General features: G+C 57.5%; 1 protein-coding gene across 1 annotated transcript in view; it reads right to left on the reverse strand.

Annotated features, from left to right (window-relative positions):
• Nucleotides 1-2,566: 2,566 nt before the first annotated feature.
• ADGRG5 (adhesion G protein-coupled receptor G5) overlaps nucleotides 2,567-14,731 on the reverse strand; it is a 14,118-nt gene continuing 1,953 nt past the window's right edge. Inside the window, exons 5-15 of the mRNA XM_008068045.2 lie at nucleotides 14,597-14,713; nucleotides 13,095-13,211; nucleotides 11,613-11,765; nucleotides 10,849-10,970; nucleotides 10,351-10,616; nucleotides 9,280-9,397; nucleotides 6,225-6,502; nucleotides 5,762-5,865; nucleotides 4,547-4,743; nucleotides 2,795-2,890; nucleotides 2,567-2,591 (exon numbers count right to left, since the gene is read on the reverse strand). Of these exons, the coding sequence (XP_008066236.2) occupies nucleotides 2,567-2,591; nucleotides 2,795-2,890; nucleotides 4,547-4,743; nucleotides 5,762-5,865; nucleotides 6,225-6,502; nucleotides 9,280-9,397; nucleotides 10,351-10,616; nucleotides 10,849-10,970; nucleotides 11,613-11,765; nucleotides 13,095-13,211; nucleotides 14,597-14,713 (1,593 nt within the window). The remainder of the gene's footprint in view (nucleotides 2,592-2,794; nucleotides 2,891-4,546; nucleotides 4,744-5,761; nucleotides 5,866-6,224; nucleotides 6,503-9,279; nucleotides 9,398-10,350; nucleotides 10,617-10,848; nucleotides 10,971-11,612; nucleotides 11,766-13,094; nucleotides 13,212-14,596; nucleotides 14,714-14,731) is intronic.

Raw genomic sequence — 14,731 nt, forward strand, 5'->3', positions numbered from 1 at the left:
TCTTGCCTCTCAGGTTGACTTTCTGGAATCATTTATCTTCTCGAAGGACATCCTCTGGAAGCCTCTTTGGGTCATTCCAAGCTTTTATTTACCTTTAAACGTCCAGTGTATTTTTGTCTCAGGTCTTGAAAGGTAGTTTTGCTGGCCATAACTCCCAGTGGACATTCACTTGTTCTCCCACTTGACAGACACTATGCCCATCTCCTTGCTCCAGCCTTGGTGCTGGGAAGTCAGCTCACTTCCTGTCACCCTCCACAGACATCTTTCCTTACTCTCTGACGGCTTTTGTCACTTCTCTGCCTTTGACATTCTGTGGTTTCAACAAAAATGTATATAAGCAGGGACCTACGTTTATTTCATATGCTTGAGATACTTTGTATTTCTGGTTCTGAGAGCCTCCTGGCGTCTGTTTTGTCTTCAGATACAGTCTCTTCCCCATCCCAGGAGATACTAACTTCTCCTGGGACGCTAATACATAGCTCTTTCAGTTCTGTTCTCTGCATCTCTTCATCTCTCTTCATATTATACACCTTTTTGTCTCCTCTTTTATATCCTTTATACATAACTTCTGGCTTACAAATTCTCTATTCAATTGTTTTTTGAATTTTAGATTTTGAGACTTATTTCTTTCTTTTTAAAAATTTAATTAACTTGTTTATTTTGGAGATGGTGTCTCGCTCAACCAGGCTGGAGTGCAGTGGTGTGGTCAGAGTTCACTGCAGCTTCAACATCCTGGACTCAAGTGATCCTCCTGCCTCAGACTCCTGAGTTTTGGGGATTATGGACATGAGCCATCCCTCCCAGGTTGCAATAATGTTTTTTATTTCTAGAAATTCCATTTGTTTCCCCCCCAGATCTCTCTCTCTTCATTCTTATTTGTTTTATATACTCATCTTTGTAAGGGTATCTTTTCTTTAAATATCTACACGTGGCTACCCTAAATTCTGTCCCTGGGGGGTCTAAATCCGTTGCTTTTCTTTCCTGCTGACTCTCACTCATGGTGGTTTACCTTCTTGTGATTTGGTAAGTTTCACCTTGATGCCCCTTGCTTGATCTTACTCTGCGATGTCCTTCCCGCCCCAACTCAGGGAAGCACCCTTCCACACTGAGTTTGCTTCTCTCTTGCCAGTGGCAGAGAACACACACCCAGGACCACCTCAGGCCCCTCCAAGAGCTTTGTCTCTGAAGAGGAGGCTCAACCGCCATCTCCCCCATCCCCAGCTCTCCCAGAGTTCACTGTCACCACATGGAAGAATCGCTGTAGCACTCTGACCTGGACCCAGCCCTGCCCTCCTGGCAACCAGCTGCTCCAGGCAGGCTCTCCGATGCCCTCCCACGCCCCCCGATCCAGCACCCCTGGGTCCACCCTCCAGCTCCCCTTGCTGAAGCCAAGGCTCCTGATCACTCTGGCCCCTCCCCCTCCTTTGTTTTTATTCATGGCACATGTCCTCGCCTGTCATATTTTATGTTTGTTAAATTGCTTGTTGTAGGACCCCACACACACACTAGAATGTGATGACTTGCTCATTTACTGTCCTCAGCAACTAGTGCAGGGCGTGAAATATAAGTGATTATCAATTATGTGTGCGGGGTGCGACGGTTTACGCCTATAATCCCAGCACTTTGGGAGGCCAAGGTGAGAGGATTGCTTGAGCCCATGGGTTCAAGACCAGCCTGGGCAACTTGGCGAGACCTCGTCTCTGCAAGAAATCAAAAAATTAGCTGGGTGTGGTAGCACGTGCCTGCAGTTCCAGTTACTTGGAAGGCTGAGGAGGAAGGATCATCTGAGCCCAGCGGGTCGAGGCTGTGGTGGACATGAATATGCCACTGCACTCCAGCCCAGGTGACAGAGTGAACCTCTGACTCAAAAAAAAAAAAGAAAGAAAGAAAAGAAACAATTATGTGAGGGTAAATGAATAAATGAGCAGATGAGATGCAACACCTGTCTCCAAAATGCTCTCAATCTGGCAGTCACAGTACAGAGAAATAACTTCCTTCATGGGGGAAGGGTGGGGTGGTGGAGCCCAAGAAGTTTCCACCCCAGATCTGGAGGTCAAAGATCACTTCCCGGCCGGGCTCAGTGGCTCAGCCTGTAATCCCAGTGCTTTGGGAGGCCGAGGTGAGTGGATTGCCTGAGCCCGCGGGTTTGAGACCCGCCTGGGCAACTTGGCTAGACCGCATCTCTACAATAAATCAAAAAATTAGCCGGGCATGGTAGCACGTGCCTATAGTTCCAGCTACTTGGAAGGCTGAGGTGGAAGGATCGCTGGGGCCCAGCAGGTCGAGGCTGTGGTGGCCGGGAGTGGCCATTGCACTCCAGTCTGGGCGACAGAGTGAGACTCCAACTCAAAAAGAAAATTAAAAAAAGATCACTTCCCGTCCAAACTGGGGACTGGAGATGTGCAAAGCTGAGACTTTAAGGATGTGTCGCTATTGGTTCACAAATGGAAGGAACAGGGAGAGTGTTCCAGAAAACACGGACAGCTGGTCAGGAAACTGAAAGTGGTTCAGTATGGCAGAATCCAAGAGGACGAGGAAGGAATCGTGGGGGGGGGTGGACCACAGATCAGAGCCCTGGGCCCTTCGAGTTCCTGTGGGGGAGTTTGGCAGTGAAGTGGGGGCAGGGTTGAAGGGCTTCACAGGGGAGGACAAGGTGGGGCTGCAGGATGGCAAGTTCCCTCTGGCTTCCGGGTGAAGCTGGAGCTGGGAATGGGGAGGCGGGGAGGCCCGTGAGGAGGGTCTGCAGAGGATGGAGGCTAGGTCTAGTCCAGGGCTGACGGTGAAGTGGGGGCACCCAAGGTAGACCCCTGGGGGCTTCTGGTGGAGGCGCTGGCTGGCAGCAGGAACCTGGGGAGACGCCTTAAGTGGAGCAGCTGTGGTGAGGTGCTCCCTGCCAGCAGAGACCGAGCTGACCTGAGGGGAGGAGCGTCCACACCCGGACTCCTGAGTCAACGCTCCTTTCAGCTAGGGCTGGCAGGGTTGGCAAAAATCAGTCAAACATAAAGGCTGCCCGGCATGGCTGAAGTTCAGATAAACAGTGAACAATTTTTTTAGCAGAAATATATCTCCAAAATTGGGCATCTTATATTTTATATGGGTATCTGTGTTTTATATTTTATTTTTACCCCGCTTATAACTCCTGCGCGCGCAGGCGCACACACACACACACACCCTTCTGAAACAGTCACAAAACAACACAGAACCCTCCAAATCTGTGTTCTTTCTGGCATCTGCCTGTCATCCCTTCACCAAGGGCCTCCTCAAAGTCCCTGGTTCTGGCAGCCCCCAGACTCCACCCCATTCCATCTTCCTGCCTAGTCTGGAAGCTTTCAAGGCTAGACCGGGATCTGCTGGGAGCAGGAGGGGGGTGGAAGGGGCCCTGCCGGCCGCAGCATCTTCCTTGTCCCTCCCCCACCTGGGTGAGGTGTTTCCAGAGAGCAGTCCCTGCCCAGAGCCAGGACCCCAATAGGGCTCAGAACCACATGCTTGGGGCCACTTCCTGAACCACCTGATTCATGCGGCCACATCCTCCCTCAGGTAGCCCTGGCTTGATGGGGTCTAAGAAGACCAGCCCTGGGCTGGAGGCTTCCAGGCAAGGGTCTGCTTCACCAGGCTGCAGACTCAGCCACAGTGGGAGCCTGTGTCCTCTCCCCCTGGAGCTGCCCAAGGGCTAAAGGTTCCCATGATACCTCGGCACCCCCGTGAGCACGGAGACTCACCCCAAGGCCTGGGAGCCTGGCACAACTCAGGGCTGAGCTATGCAGGGAGCTTGGGTGGGAACTTACCTCGCCCTGATTGGGAGGGGAGGGGATTACTCTGCCTGGAGACCGCCTCTGTGGGGCAGCTGGGAGATTTAATGGATAAACGTGATTTCGTGATAAACGACCACCAGGAATTTCAACAGATAGGGCTTTAGGGAAAATTTGGGGGTGGGGGACACGTGGCCCAGCCTGAAGGCTGCTTGATGTGGGGAATATTCCGAGAAGGGCAGAAAGTCGCCAAAGCTGGAGCTTTTCCCCTCTGGGGAAACTGAGGAATCATGGGACATGCCTACGGAGGAGCTGGGCCTGTAAGGTTGAGCAGATCCGGGCCAGGACTTGGACAGGTTGGCCTCTGAGACTCAGGCCACCCTGTTACTAGTAAGAGCAAACACCTAACAATAACAATAACAGCCATTCATTGGCACTTACTCTATGCCAAGCTTCTTTATACGGGTTCTTTTATTTAATCTTCACGGTAGGTACTGCTATTGCCCCTATTTTACAGATAGGAAAACTAAGGCCCAGAGAGGCTGAATGACTTGTTCACAGTCACACAGCTAGGAGGAGGTGGCAGAGCAGCGTCTGAGTCTGGCTCCAGCGCCCACACCATGCACCACCCGGTGAAGAGCAATTCTTTGCATTGGAAGTGCACAGAAGAGCAGAGGACCCCGGGCAAGACATTCCCCAGGGAGAAATTCTGCTCCCTTTCCCTCCCTGTGACATTCAAGGCAGTAAAATCTGTCTGATGGCCAGGACAGAACGGTGTGGGTCTACTCCAGCCCCACCTTGGTGCCAGGTATGCCTGGGGCACAGCTGGCAAGAGGACAGCGCACGGCCTCGCTGGGAAGAGAGACAAATGGCCTTTCTGCGTGCCGGTCACTCCGCAGGAGCGGTTCTGCGGGCTCAGTCCCTCCAGAGGGCGCCTCACGCCCGCAGACAGGTGACCGCAGCGTTTCCAGATGCGGTCTGCAGCCAACTGCCGCTGCGCGCAGGCCCACAGCGCCCCCTGATGTCCATCTTGGGAACAGCACGGGCTTCTTGAGTGTTTTCTCCCACCTGATCTGACAGATCTCCCGCAACTGGAATTCTCGCAATTGTGACCCGAGCTTGGGATTTAAAACCCACACTCTCGCGCCCACCAGGGGAAATTCAGTCCTGCCCAGTCATCAAATAGCCGGGCCACTGGGACCCAGCTGGCTCAGCTGGAGAGGAAAGAGGCATTCCCCTTCAACCCCGAGGAAACCCTATATGCTGGTCGAAATGGTCTCTGGGGGTCTTGGGAGCACGGCAGGGGGAGTCTCTGGGCAGGTGGTGGTGTGGAAGGTGAAGCCTCTGGGCCGAACTGGACTTCCCAGTCTTTGGGACAGTGAGCCTGGACTGGGAGTCACCCTAACTCAAGGAATTAAAGGAAAAGAAGTCTCAGACATGGGTTGGTAAGGTCTCAGGCACTGGTGTGGATCTCTAAGCGCTAAGCCTGGATGCCATCTGGCCCTCCCCAGGAGGAGGCTGCAGGGCCATGCGGGTGCCTCCAGAACTTGTGGGATCCACCCCCCTCAGGCAGATGGAGGTCATGGGCATTCCCACTCCGCCCTGACGCTCTCCCTCTCTGGTCTTGTTCAGTCTTCTCAAGCCTCCCAGCTTAGGCAGGACAAGAGCATCTGCTCCCATGTCACAAATGTGAAGCCCAGGGTCTGTGAGAAATGACAGGCCCAAGGTCACACTGAAACTCAGAGCCAGGCCTTGAAGTGGGGCCTCCTGACCCCCAGGCCAGTGTTCTGCCCACATGCCTGGCCAGGACGAAGGTTGTCGCGCCGGGGAGGGGATGGACCGGCCCGGAAGCAGAATGCCAGGGAGGAGCAGAGCAATGCCCTGCCCTCTGTGCCTGGGGAGGTTTGAAGGTAGAAGAGGCTTCCCGGGATACAGTGGCCTCTGGGGTCCAGCAGCGGGCCTGCTGCCTCCTCTGGGGAGGAGCCCGGGCCTCAAGCTGCAGGCAGCCAGACAGGCTGAGGGGTTGTCTGGGAGGAGCTGAAGGCCTCCATCTCGGCCTCGGCCTCGGCCTCGGAGTGGCATTTCTGGGAGCAGAACCACAGGAAGAGGAAGAAACCTACAGGCAAAAGGCTGGTCAGTGGGAGCAGCACCGTGCAGGGCCTCCCCGGAACTGGGATCTCCTTGGCTGGGGGTGAGCTGGGCCTTGAATTTCTGTTAGAGGCCAGAAGGGGTGGAGTCTAGGAGCTGGAGGACCCTCCCTGACTGGTTCCTCTGTGCCAGTTAGAAGGCAGCACTCCTTTCTCCGGGCTGACACAGGCCTTGCCAGCTTGGCGACTGGGGTCCAGACATCAGCCCCCACTCACTCCCCCCACCCAGAGCCCTTTGGCAGTGACCCTCCCACCACCTGTCCATCCCTCTCCCCATCTCACCCCTCCCCGCCCAGGCACCTCCTCCCGGCCACCCACGGGGCCCTACCATACAGAGAGTTGAAGATAGTGAAGAGGAACAGCTGGGGCAGCAGGAAGACACCGAAGGAGAAGAAGGCCAAGGCCCAGGTGGAGCCCAGCAGCACGGCCAGGCCCAGCACGGTGACAGTGTCCCGGCAGGCCCGGGCACTCCGCACCTCCGCCCTGGCCCGCAGCCTGCGCAGGGTCCACAGTGCCCAGGCCAGCACCACCAGGTTGAAGAGGGATGTGAGGCCGCCGTAGCCCATGACCAGGACGCTGTGCAGCACGGGGCTCCGCACCCAGCATCTGCGGGGAAGGGCAGAGCACGAGGCTCACCGTCAGGGAGGCCCAGGATGCTGCCTCAACCCGGCCGCACTCTGGTTAGATCCCATTGCTTCTCGCCCGACCACACCCATGGCGAAGCCCCACGCTCGCTTTCCAGTCAGGCCACCACGTTAGGACCCACCCACCCCCTGGGTCCCCTTTCCAAAGCCCCGATGCCGGCCCATCAAGTCACAGCAGTCAGTCTCACGCCTCTGAGCCTCCCCCTTGAAGCCTCTCCCTCTCCCCTTCCCTGGCTGGCCCCAGGCCAGCTTGCACATCTCCTATGGGATGCTCGCCTGGGCTCTCTTTCCAGACACTCCTCCTTCCTCCCCACCACGCAGTGTCACCATCTTATCACCATCTTTGTGTGGGGAAGGCCCCTCCCCAGGAAACCCTCCCACATAGGCTGGACCAACATCCCCGTCCCAGGCAGTGGGCTGGGCTGCCTTCCCTCCGCATGGCGGCAGGTGCTCTCCAGGTGTGGGGAGCCCTGGTCTGAGGCCTTCAGAGACCTTCAGGCCTCTGCCTCCCGAGGATGCCTTTGAGACAGGTGGCGCCTTTCACCCAGTGGGACAAGTGTCACGCGCTTTACATGAATTATCCCGTGTAATCCCCATGACGACCCCAGCCTACAGAGGGGGAAACTGACGCTCTAGCAAGAGGCGAAGGTAGGCCTGAAGCCTGGTGGGCTGAGTCTAGAGCCTGACTCGCAGCACAGTGCCCTGCTCAGGTTCCCGTGTGGCTCCTGGGCTGCCGTCACAAGGGTCCTGGAAGACCCTGTGGGGGCCTCGTCGAAGTTGACATGAGTGATGTGAGTCACTCACTGCCACTGCCAGATGGCATCCTAGCCTGTTTACCAACCCAGTGTCCTGTCAGCAGACATTTGGGTTATTTTTTTATTTTTTATTTTTTTTGAGTTGGAGTCTCACTCTGTCGCCCAGACTGGAGTGCGGTGGCCACTCCCGGCCACCGCAGCTTCGACCTGCTGGGCTCCAGCAATCCTTCCACCTCAGCCTTCTGAGGATCTGGAATTACAGGCGCGTGCTACCATGCCCGGCTCATTTTTTGATTTATTGTAGAGATGAGGTCTCGCTGCCCAGGCGGGTCTTGAACCCACGGGCTCAAGCAATCCACTCACCTCGGCCTCCCAAGGCGCGGGATTACAGGCTGAGCCACCGAGCCCGGCTTGGGTTATTTTCAAGGGTTGTTTTTTGTTTGGGATCGTTTGTGTTTAAGGAATGCAGGTGCATTTTTTTTTTTTTTTTTTGAGTTGGAGTCTCACTCTGTTGCTCAAGCTGGAGTGTAGTGACACACTCACAGCTACCGCAGCCTCGACCTGCTGGGCTCAGGCAATCCTTCCGCCTCAGCCTTTCAAGTAGCTGGAACCACAGGCATATGCCACCACACTTGGCTAATTTTTGATTTATTGTAGCGATGAGGTCTTGCCAAGTTGCCCAGACTGGTCTTGAACCCATGGGCTCAGGCAATCCTCTTGCCTCCACCTCCCAAAGTGCTGGGATTACAGGCATGAGCCACCATGCCCGACCTAGTAAGCCATTTTTAAACTACACATAGGGGGAATAAAAGAAAGTCCAGAATAATCATTTCCTGAGGGGAGGGGAAACTGTAATGAAGACACAGGTGACACCAGCTCTCAGGCCAGTGTCTCCAGCGCTGGGGTGTCAGTGTGTTTGTGGATGCTCTTTCGTCTGCATCACACAATTGCATGATGGAGTACCTCTTCAGAGAGTCCTAGGTCACGCCTCCCCTGAGACATCAGCGCATCCACACAGTGAGAGGGATTCACTCCACCTCTGCGCCCAGTTCCCACTGGGTGCGCCTCTGGACCCGCCACCCCAGACCAAATCCCCACCCTGCTGTTGACTGGCGGGAGATCCCAAGGCAGGTTGTTTGCCCCGTGTCTGTGCCTCAGTTGCACCAACTGTACAGCAGGACAACAGGACCACCTCCCCGGTTATGGGGGTTCAGCAGGCTAATACCCAAGGCTTGCCCAGGGTCAGCCCTCAGCAGACCCAGCCTGGGTCCGTCCAGGGAGAAAAAGAAGGCAGGATGGCCGACGCCTGTTGGGCATGGGTCCATGGGGGTTTCCAACGCGAGTCTGTGTCTGGCTGTCAGATACGTTGCATGAAAAAGCTGATGTCTTAGGGTTCAGGGAGAGGCAGCCAAGGCTGCAAGGGAAAGCGGCAGAGTCTGTCCCCAGGGCCCGCCTCTGCTGCCCCTCCTTGCCTCCCCAGCCTGGTCACGTGCTGAGCCCCAAGCCCGTCCCCCACCAGCCCAGTTCCCACAACATGCTCTTCTCCAACTAGGAGGGTCTGAGGCAGCGTGTGTGCCCGGTGCTGGCCGGCAAGAGCTGGAGCCTGGCCACATGCAGCAAAGTGGTCTCCAGGGGAAGAGAGTCAGGTGCAGGCCAGGCCAGACCTGCGGGGCTGGAAGCTGGAGGGAGGGGCGGGTGGGCAGAGGGCCGTGCGGCCATGTGCTTCCGGGGGAAGCCCTGCTGCCTGGCCTCGAAGACTGGGAATGGGTGCTGGCTTCCTGGGGCTAGCCAGCGTGGAATATAAGCCTGCCCCTGTGGGAGACCAGGAGCCAGCAGCAGGGATGTGCCAGGCTTGTGTCCAAGCCCGGCTCCCTCTTTGCCCCCCAGTCAGTGTCTCACCTGCAGAATACCCTATGTCCAGCCCCAGGCCCCTGCAGCCCTCGTGCCAGAGCCGGGCGCCCGCTGTAGCCCCGAGGGCACTCACATGGACATGTTCTGGAAGCTCGTGCCGTTTTCCCAGCTGTCGGAGAAGGAGATCGTGCGAGGTCCATACACTGAGCTATTCACAGCAAGGGGAAGCAGCACCAGGAGCGCCGGGACCCCTGAGAAGTGGAACAGAGGCTCAGGAGACTGGTGGCAGCTGGCCCTCGGCCCCTGGGTCCGCTAACGGAAGTCCACTGGGCAAGGGAGGGGGGTGGAGGCCGTCTGGGCCTCCAGCCACCAGCATGCGGTCCAGCTTCAGAGCAGTGAGCCCAGCAGCCTTGAGGACGCTCTTCTCCAAGATGGTGTCAGTGAGGGCTCTAGATGTAAGGGCGGCGGCGGCAGGAGTGTTCACACTGGGGAGGTGGTAGTGGGGAGCAAAGGGAGAGAGGGCTGCAGAACTGAAGAGGAGTAGAGATGATAAGGAAGGGGCGAGGATGGTGACAGAGGTGCCAGTGACGGTGCTGATGGAAGTGGAGGAGGTGGAGAAAGTGATGATGGTGGTGATGTCTAGATGACAGAGGTGGAGGAGGTCATGACACCGGACGTGGGGGTGGAAGACGTGATGTGGTGGTGATGAAAGTGGAGGAGGTGAGGATGGTGAGGATGGAGGGGGAGGAGGTGATGACAACGGCCTTGTAAAGATCTGTGGGCCGGGCTCGGTGGCTCAGCCTGTAATCCCAGCACTTTGGGAGGTCGAAGGGAGTGGATTGCCCGAACCTGCAGGTTCGAGACCCTCCTGGGCAACTTGGTGAGACCTCGTCTCTACAAAAATCAAAAATTAGCCGGGCGCGGTAGCGCGCGCCTGTGGTTCCAGCTACTTGGAGGACTGAAGCGGAAGGATCGCCGGAGCCCAGCAGGTCGACGCCGGGGTGGCCGTGAGGGTGCCACTGCACTCCAGCCTAGGTGACGGAGTGAAACTCCAACTCAAAAAGAAAGATCGTTGGTGGGCTTTGACAGGAGGATGACTGGTGGACACGAGGTGGACACTGGGAGGAGCAGAAGGGACAGAGGACAGGAGGGACCCACGCCCTGCCCACCGGGGCCTCGGGAGGAAAGGGGGCCACACGCTCACCCCAGCCCAGCACGCAGAGCTTGAGCATGTATCGGCGAATGTAGACGTTGTAGACGCGCCCAAGGAGGAGGCAGAGGTTGACGCCTTCGACGGCCGTCCAGGTGAGGCAGCTGAGCAGCGTGTAATGCAGGGCCGCGGCCAGTGCCGTGCATGCCCCGGACACTGGGGGCCTGGCCAGCGCGGGGCTCAGTAGGAAGGCGACGTTCAGCAGCAGCACGGAGGCATGCAGGTTCATGTGGATGCGGGTGGTGGAATCGCTCTGCTTCCTGTGGGTGGGAGCATGGCCCTCCATGATCCGGGGACCTCACCCAGGCTGCACCACCCCCTGGCCCCACAGACGCACAAAGACAGGGAAACTGAGGGCGAGAGAGGGCGGGGATGCCACGGCAGCCACACGCACGAGCCAGTCCCCCGCATCCTGGCCCTGGCCCCTGAAGCGGGCTGCTCGCTCGAGGGGCCCACGTGGGAGGGCAGGCGGGGTGCTGCGCAGGAGGGTACCTGGCGTGGAGGTGCAGCAGGATGGTGAGCAGCGAGGCCACGATGGAGATGCTGCAGCCCACGAGGGAGATGTACGTGAGAGGAGCCAGTAACTCTGCGGGGACCGGGGCCGAGGAGAGCTGCTGCGGGGGCAAGGGGGCTGGAGGCCGGGGCTGGCGACGTCCTCCCTCCCAGGCGCAGACCTCGGCTCCAAGTCCCCTGCCCCACACCTCGCTACGGTCCAGGCTTGAAGAGGCCACAGCAGACACAGTGGCTCCCTTGACGAGAACCTCCCCTCCCCACCATCTGTGGACCCGGGGGCTCCATCACTTCTCCCACTGTGTGCGCCCAGGTACGCCAGGCCTGGCCTATCGGCATCCTCCTTCCTCCTGCTCATCGTGGTCGGTTCAGGGACGAGCACATGACTGGCAGAATGGATGAGAGAAGCTCTCATTCCACAGGCCTAAAGGCTGGCAGGGCATGAGCTGGGAACTGCTGGCAGCCACATTCTTATCCCAAAAGGAGATCCTATCTGAGGGCTGAGCCCACAGAGAGCAAGTGCGGTTGAGGGTCAGACATAGAGTACTGTCTTAGTGATATTGAGTCCCTGGATCCAGCCATGCCTAAAGCCTAACCCCACTTTTTCTGAAAAGAGAGTCCATAGGTTTCTTTTCTTTTTCTTGCTTAAGCCCATTTGCATTGGATTTTCTATCCCTTGCTCCTCTGCCACGATACAGGGCCCTCCACTGCTCGGACCTCCTCACCCAGGCTGGAGGTGGACCTACCATGAGAACAGCAAAGTAGGTGAGGTGGTTGCAGTGGCACAGCACGTGGAAAGGCGAGGGCTGCTCTGTGCGACACCCCTCAGAGCTCCAGGCTCCCCAGTGGTGCTTGCCGGCTCCCTCCTTCCAGAATACGCAGGTCACTGTGTAGCCTTCCTGAGGCGAGACGCTGGGGTCAGTCAAGGGTCACAGAGGAAGGGTCACAGATCAGGTCTGGGGGCGCTGGGCGCCAGAGGCGACTCAACCGCACGCTTGTCAACACCTCACCGGGAGCTGGCTGGGCCTGGGTGCCCGATGGCCCCAGATGGCAGCCCCACCCTCACCACGACTCTGAGTGACCTGGGCAAGTTGCCAAGCTGCTCTGAGCCTCAGTTTACTCCTCTGCAGTGTGGGGTCATTTACACCCCAATTACAAGCACGGTGGAAGGGTTCAGCCCAGGTGGACTCTTGGGCGCCCAGCGCTGGCCTTCCCCCCTCCCATGGGGGAGCAGCAGTGGTCCAGACCCATGCCCGCTGGGGGAGAGAGACCTGCCCCAGACCGCCCTGACTCCGAGCCATGTGAGTGGAAGCGTGGCAGAGACAACCCGGGCAGTGCCACAGAAAACCGTGGAGGACAGGGTGTCCCGAGAAGCAGGCCTCCAAGGGGGTGGGGATCTCAACACGGGCAGAGCAAGGCATTCCCAGTAAAGGGAATGGTGTGGCAAAAGCCTAGGGGGTGAGAGGAAAGGGTGGTGGTGACATCGGAAGGCCGGGCAGGCCCGACACGGCGAGGGGAAGACGGAAGACGAAGCAGAGAGCAGAGGCTCTGAACGCCAGTAACAAGGAAGCAGGCACTGGGGCTTGTGCCCAACCCTCTCCCCCAAGAAGCCCTCTCCCACATTCCAGGATCAGCATCTGTGCTTCCCTTCAGAGCCGGCTCCTATACCCCAGTCCCTGGGCCACATAACCTGGTCCTGGCCAACCCACACACTCCATCCCTCTGGTCACAGTGACGGCTGCAGGGTGGACACGTGACCCAGCTGAGCCTCGAAGACCCCGGACCCTGATCGGCACTGGTGGGGAAGAGCCTGCTGGGAAGAGGGCAGGAAGTCTGGCACTCCAGCGTCCGTCTTGCCACAGAATGGGAAGAAAGGCAAGAAACCATTGCTGAGAGAGGATGACACCGTGTCTGTCCCTGGATCCAGCCGTGCCTGAGGCTGGTGGATCAACCCTGGACATTCCATTCATGTGCGCCGATAAACTTCTTTTGTACCTAACACTGGCTGGACGTGGTCTTCGATTACTTGCAACTGAAAGAATTCTGACTCAGGCAGGGAATGCATTTTCTAATTTCTGTGGCAGGCATTTTCAAAGTGCGATGGATTTAAAACAGTCTGTTTCCAAGATGGTTGGTTCCACGGGTCTGGGTTTGCACAAACTGATGTTCAAGAGGAGAGCCACAGGGGGGCAGGGGTGGGGTGGCAAAGGGGGCTCCCTCAGCAGTACCAGGCTTTGGTTGTGCCAGAAGCTGATGTTGACCGGATCCCTGAGGTTTTCCACGGGCCCGTGGCTCAGCTGGGCACCCAGGACGTAGTTATTGAGCAGAGATGAGTTGTCTTCATCCTGGAAGGGCAGCAGGTGGGGGGCTGAGAGGAGGGGAGCGGGTAGACCTTGGCTGAGGTTTGAGCTCCCCTCCCTGGATGAGAACAGAGCACGCCTTTCTTGGGCCCAGTGTGGGCCAGTCTCCCAGCCATGTGTATGCTGCTCCGCTCCCTGAAAACTGCGCTCTCACCACCCACTGCCCCTCCACCCATTTTATTGTTGTTTGTTTTGGGGGTTTTTTTGAGTTGGGGTCTCACTCTGTGGCCCAGGCTGGAGTGCAGTGGCACGATCACGGCTCACTGCAGCCTTGACCCCCTGGGTTCAGGTGATCCTTCTGCCTCAGCCTCCCGAGTGGCTGGGACTACAGGTACAGGCATGTGCCATCATGCGCCTGTCATTTTTTTTCACATACTTTGTTTGTTTGTTTGTAGAGACGAGGTCTCGCTATGTTTCCCAGGCTAGTCTCAAATTCCTGGGCTCAAGTGATCTTCCTGCTTTAGCCTCCCAAAGTGCTGGGATTACAGGCATGAGCTACTATGCCCAGCCCCTTCCATTTAATGCATTCACAGCCCCACATTCTCTGTTAGACCCGGGGAGAAGCAGCACTCACCTTCCCCCATCTGCCCCTCCACCCACCGATCCCCTAGGCGCCCCTCCTCCCTAAACCCCCAAACCACAGGCCAGCTTCCTGAAACCTGCCAGCAGCTGCTGAGAAGGGCAAGACAGAAACTTTCCAGCCCACGGCGGATGCAATGCTTTGTCTCCCCACTTCACTGCTGCCCCCAACACCCTCCCTAAAGACAGCTCCCTTAAAAACCCAAGCCTGCCCCTCCTCGGGCGCGACTCCCCTGGCCCAGCTTTCCGGACCACGGGACCTCGCCCGGGGGGTTTCTCCCCCAATAGACACTTGGTTTATACCAGCCCTTTGTCCTGTGCCTCTTTTGGTATTTCCAAATGTTACACTCTCCACTCGCCACTGCCCCAACTCATTTCCAAACCATGGCTGAAAGGCACCTTCTCCAGAAGCCCTCCTGGACTGCCTCTTGGGGAGACTCATCATTGCTTGTATCTCTGTGGCCGTAATCAACCTTGTGCTAGCATCAAAACTCTAAGGTCTAAGTGTTGAGACAAAGGGTTCTCTGAGGCCAGGGTCTGGCGTCTTCTTGTCTGACGCCCACCCTGGGGACGGGCACCTGAGTAGATTTCTGAGATCTCATTTGCAGATTGCAGTTGTACTTTCCTGCCATTCTGCTGGAACTGGTAGGGAAACTGAGGCCCAGAGAGGGGCAAAGGCTACCTCCGATGGCACAGCAGACTGGTCCCACTGGGTGTGGGCCCCCACCCAGAGGTCGGACAGTGGTATGAAGGCCTGCAGTGCCCTACGAAAAGGCCGCCATCCCGCTGACCTTGAAAAAGTAGTTGGTGAAGTAGTAGATGCAGATGAGCCGCAGCTGCCGGGGGCGGGTCCTGCAGGCTTCTCGGGTCAGATCAGCGGGGAATTGCATGGCATGGGGGTTCCAGGCCTGCGGGGGCCCACGGAC

Source organism: Carlito syrichta, unplaced genomic scaffold, assembly GCF_000164805.1.
Source record: "Carlito syrichta isolate Samal-C Ts95f unplaced genomic scaffold, Tarsius_syrichta-2.0.1 Scaffold309854, whole genome shotgun sequence".
NCBI lineage: Eukaryota > Metazoa > Chordata > Mammalia > Primates > Tarsiidae > Carlito > Carlito syrichta.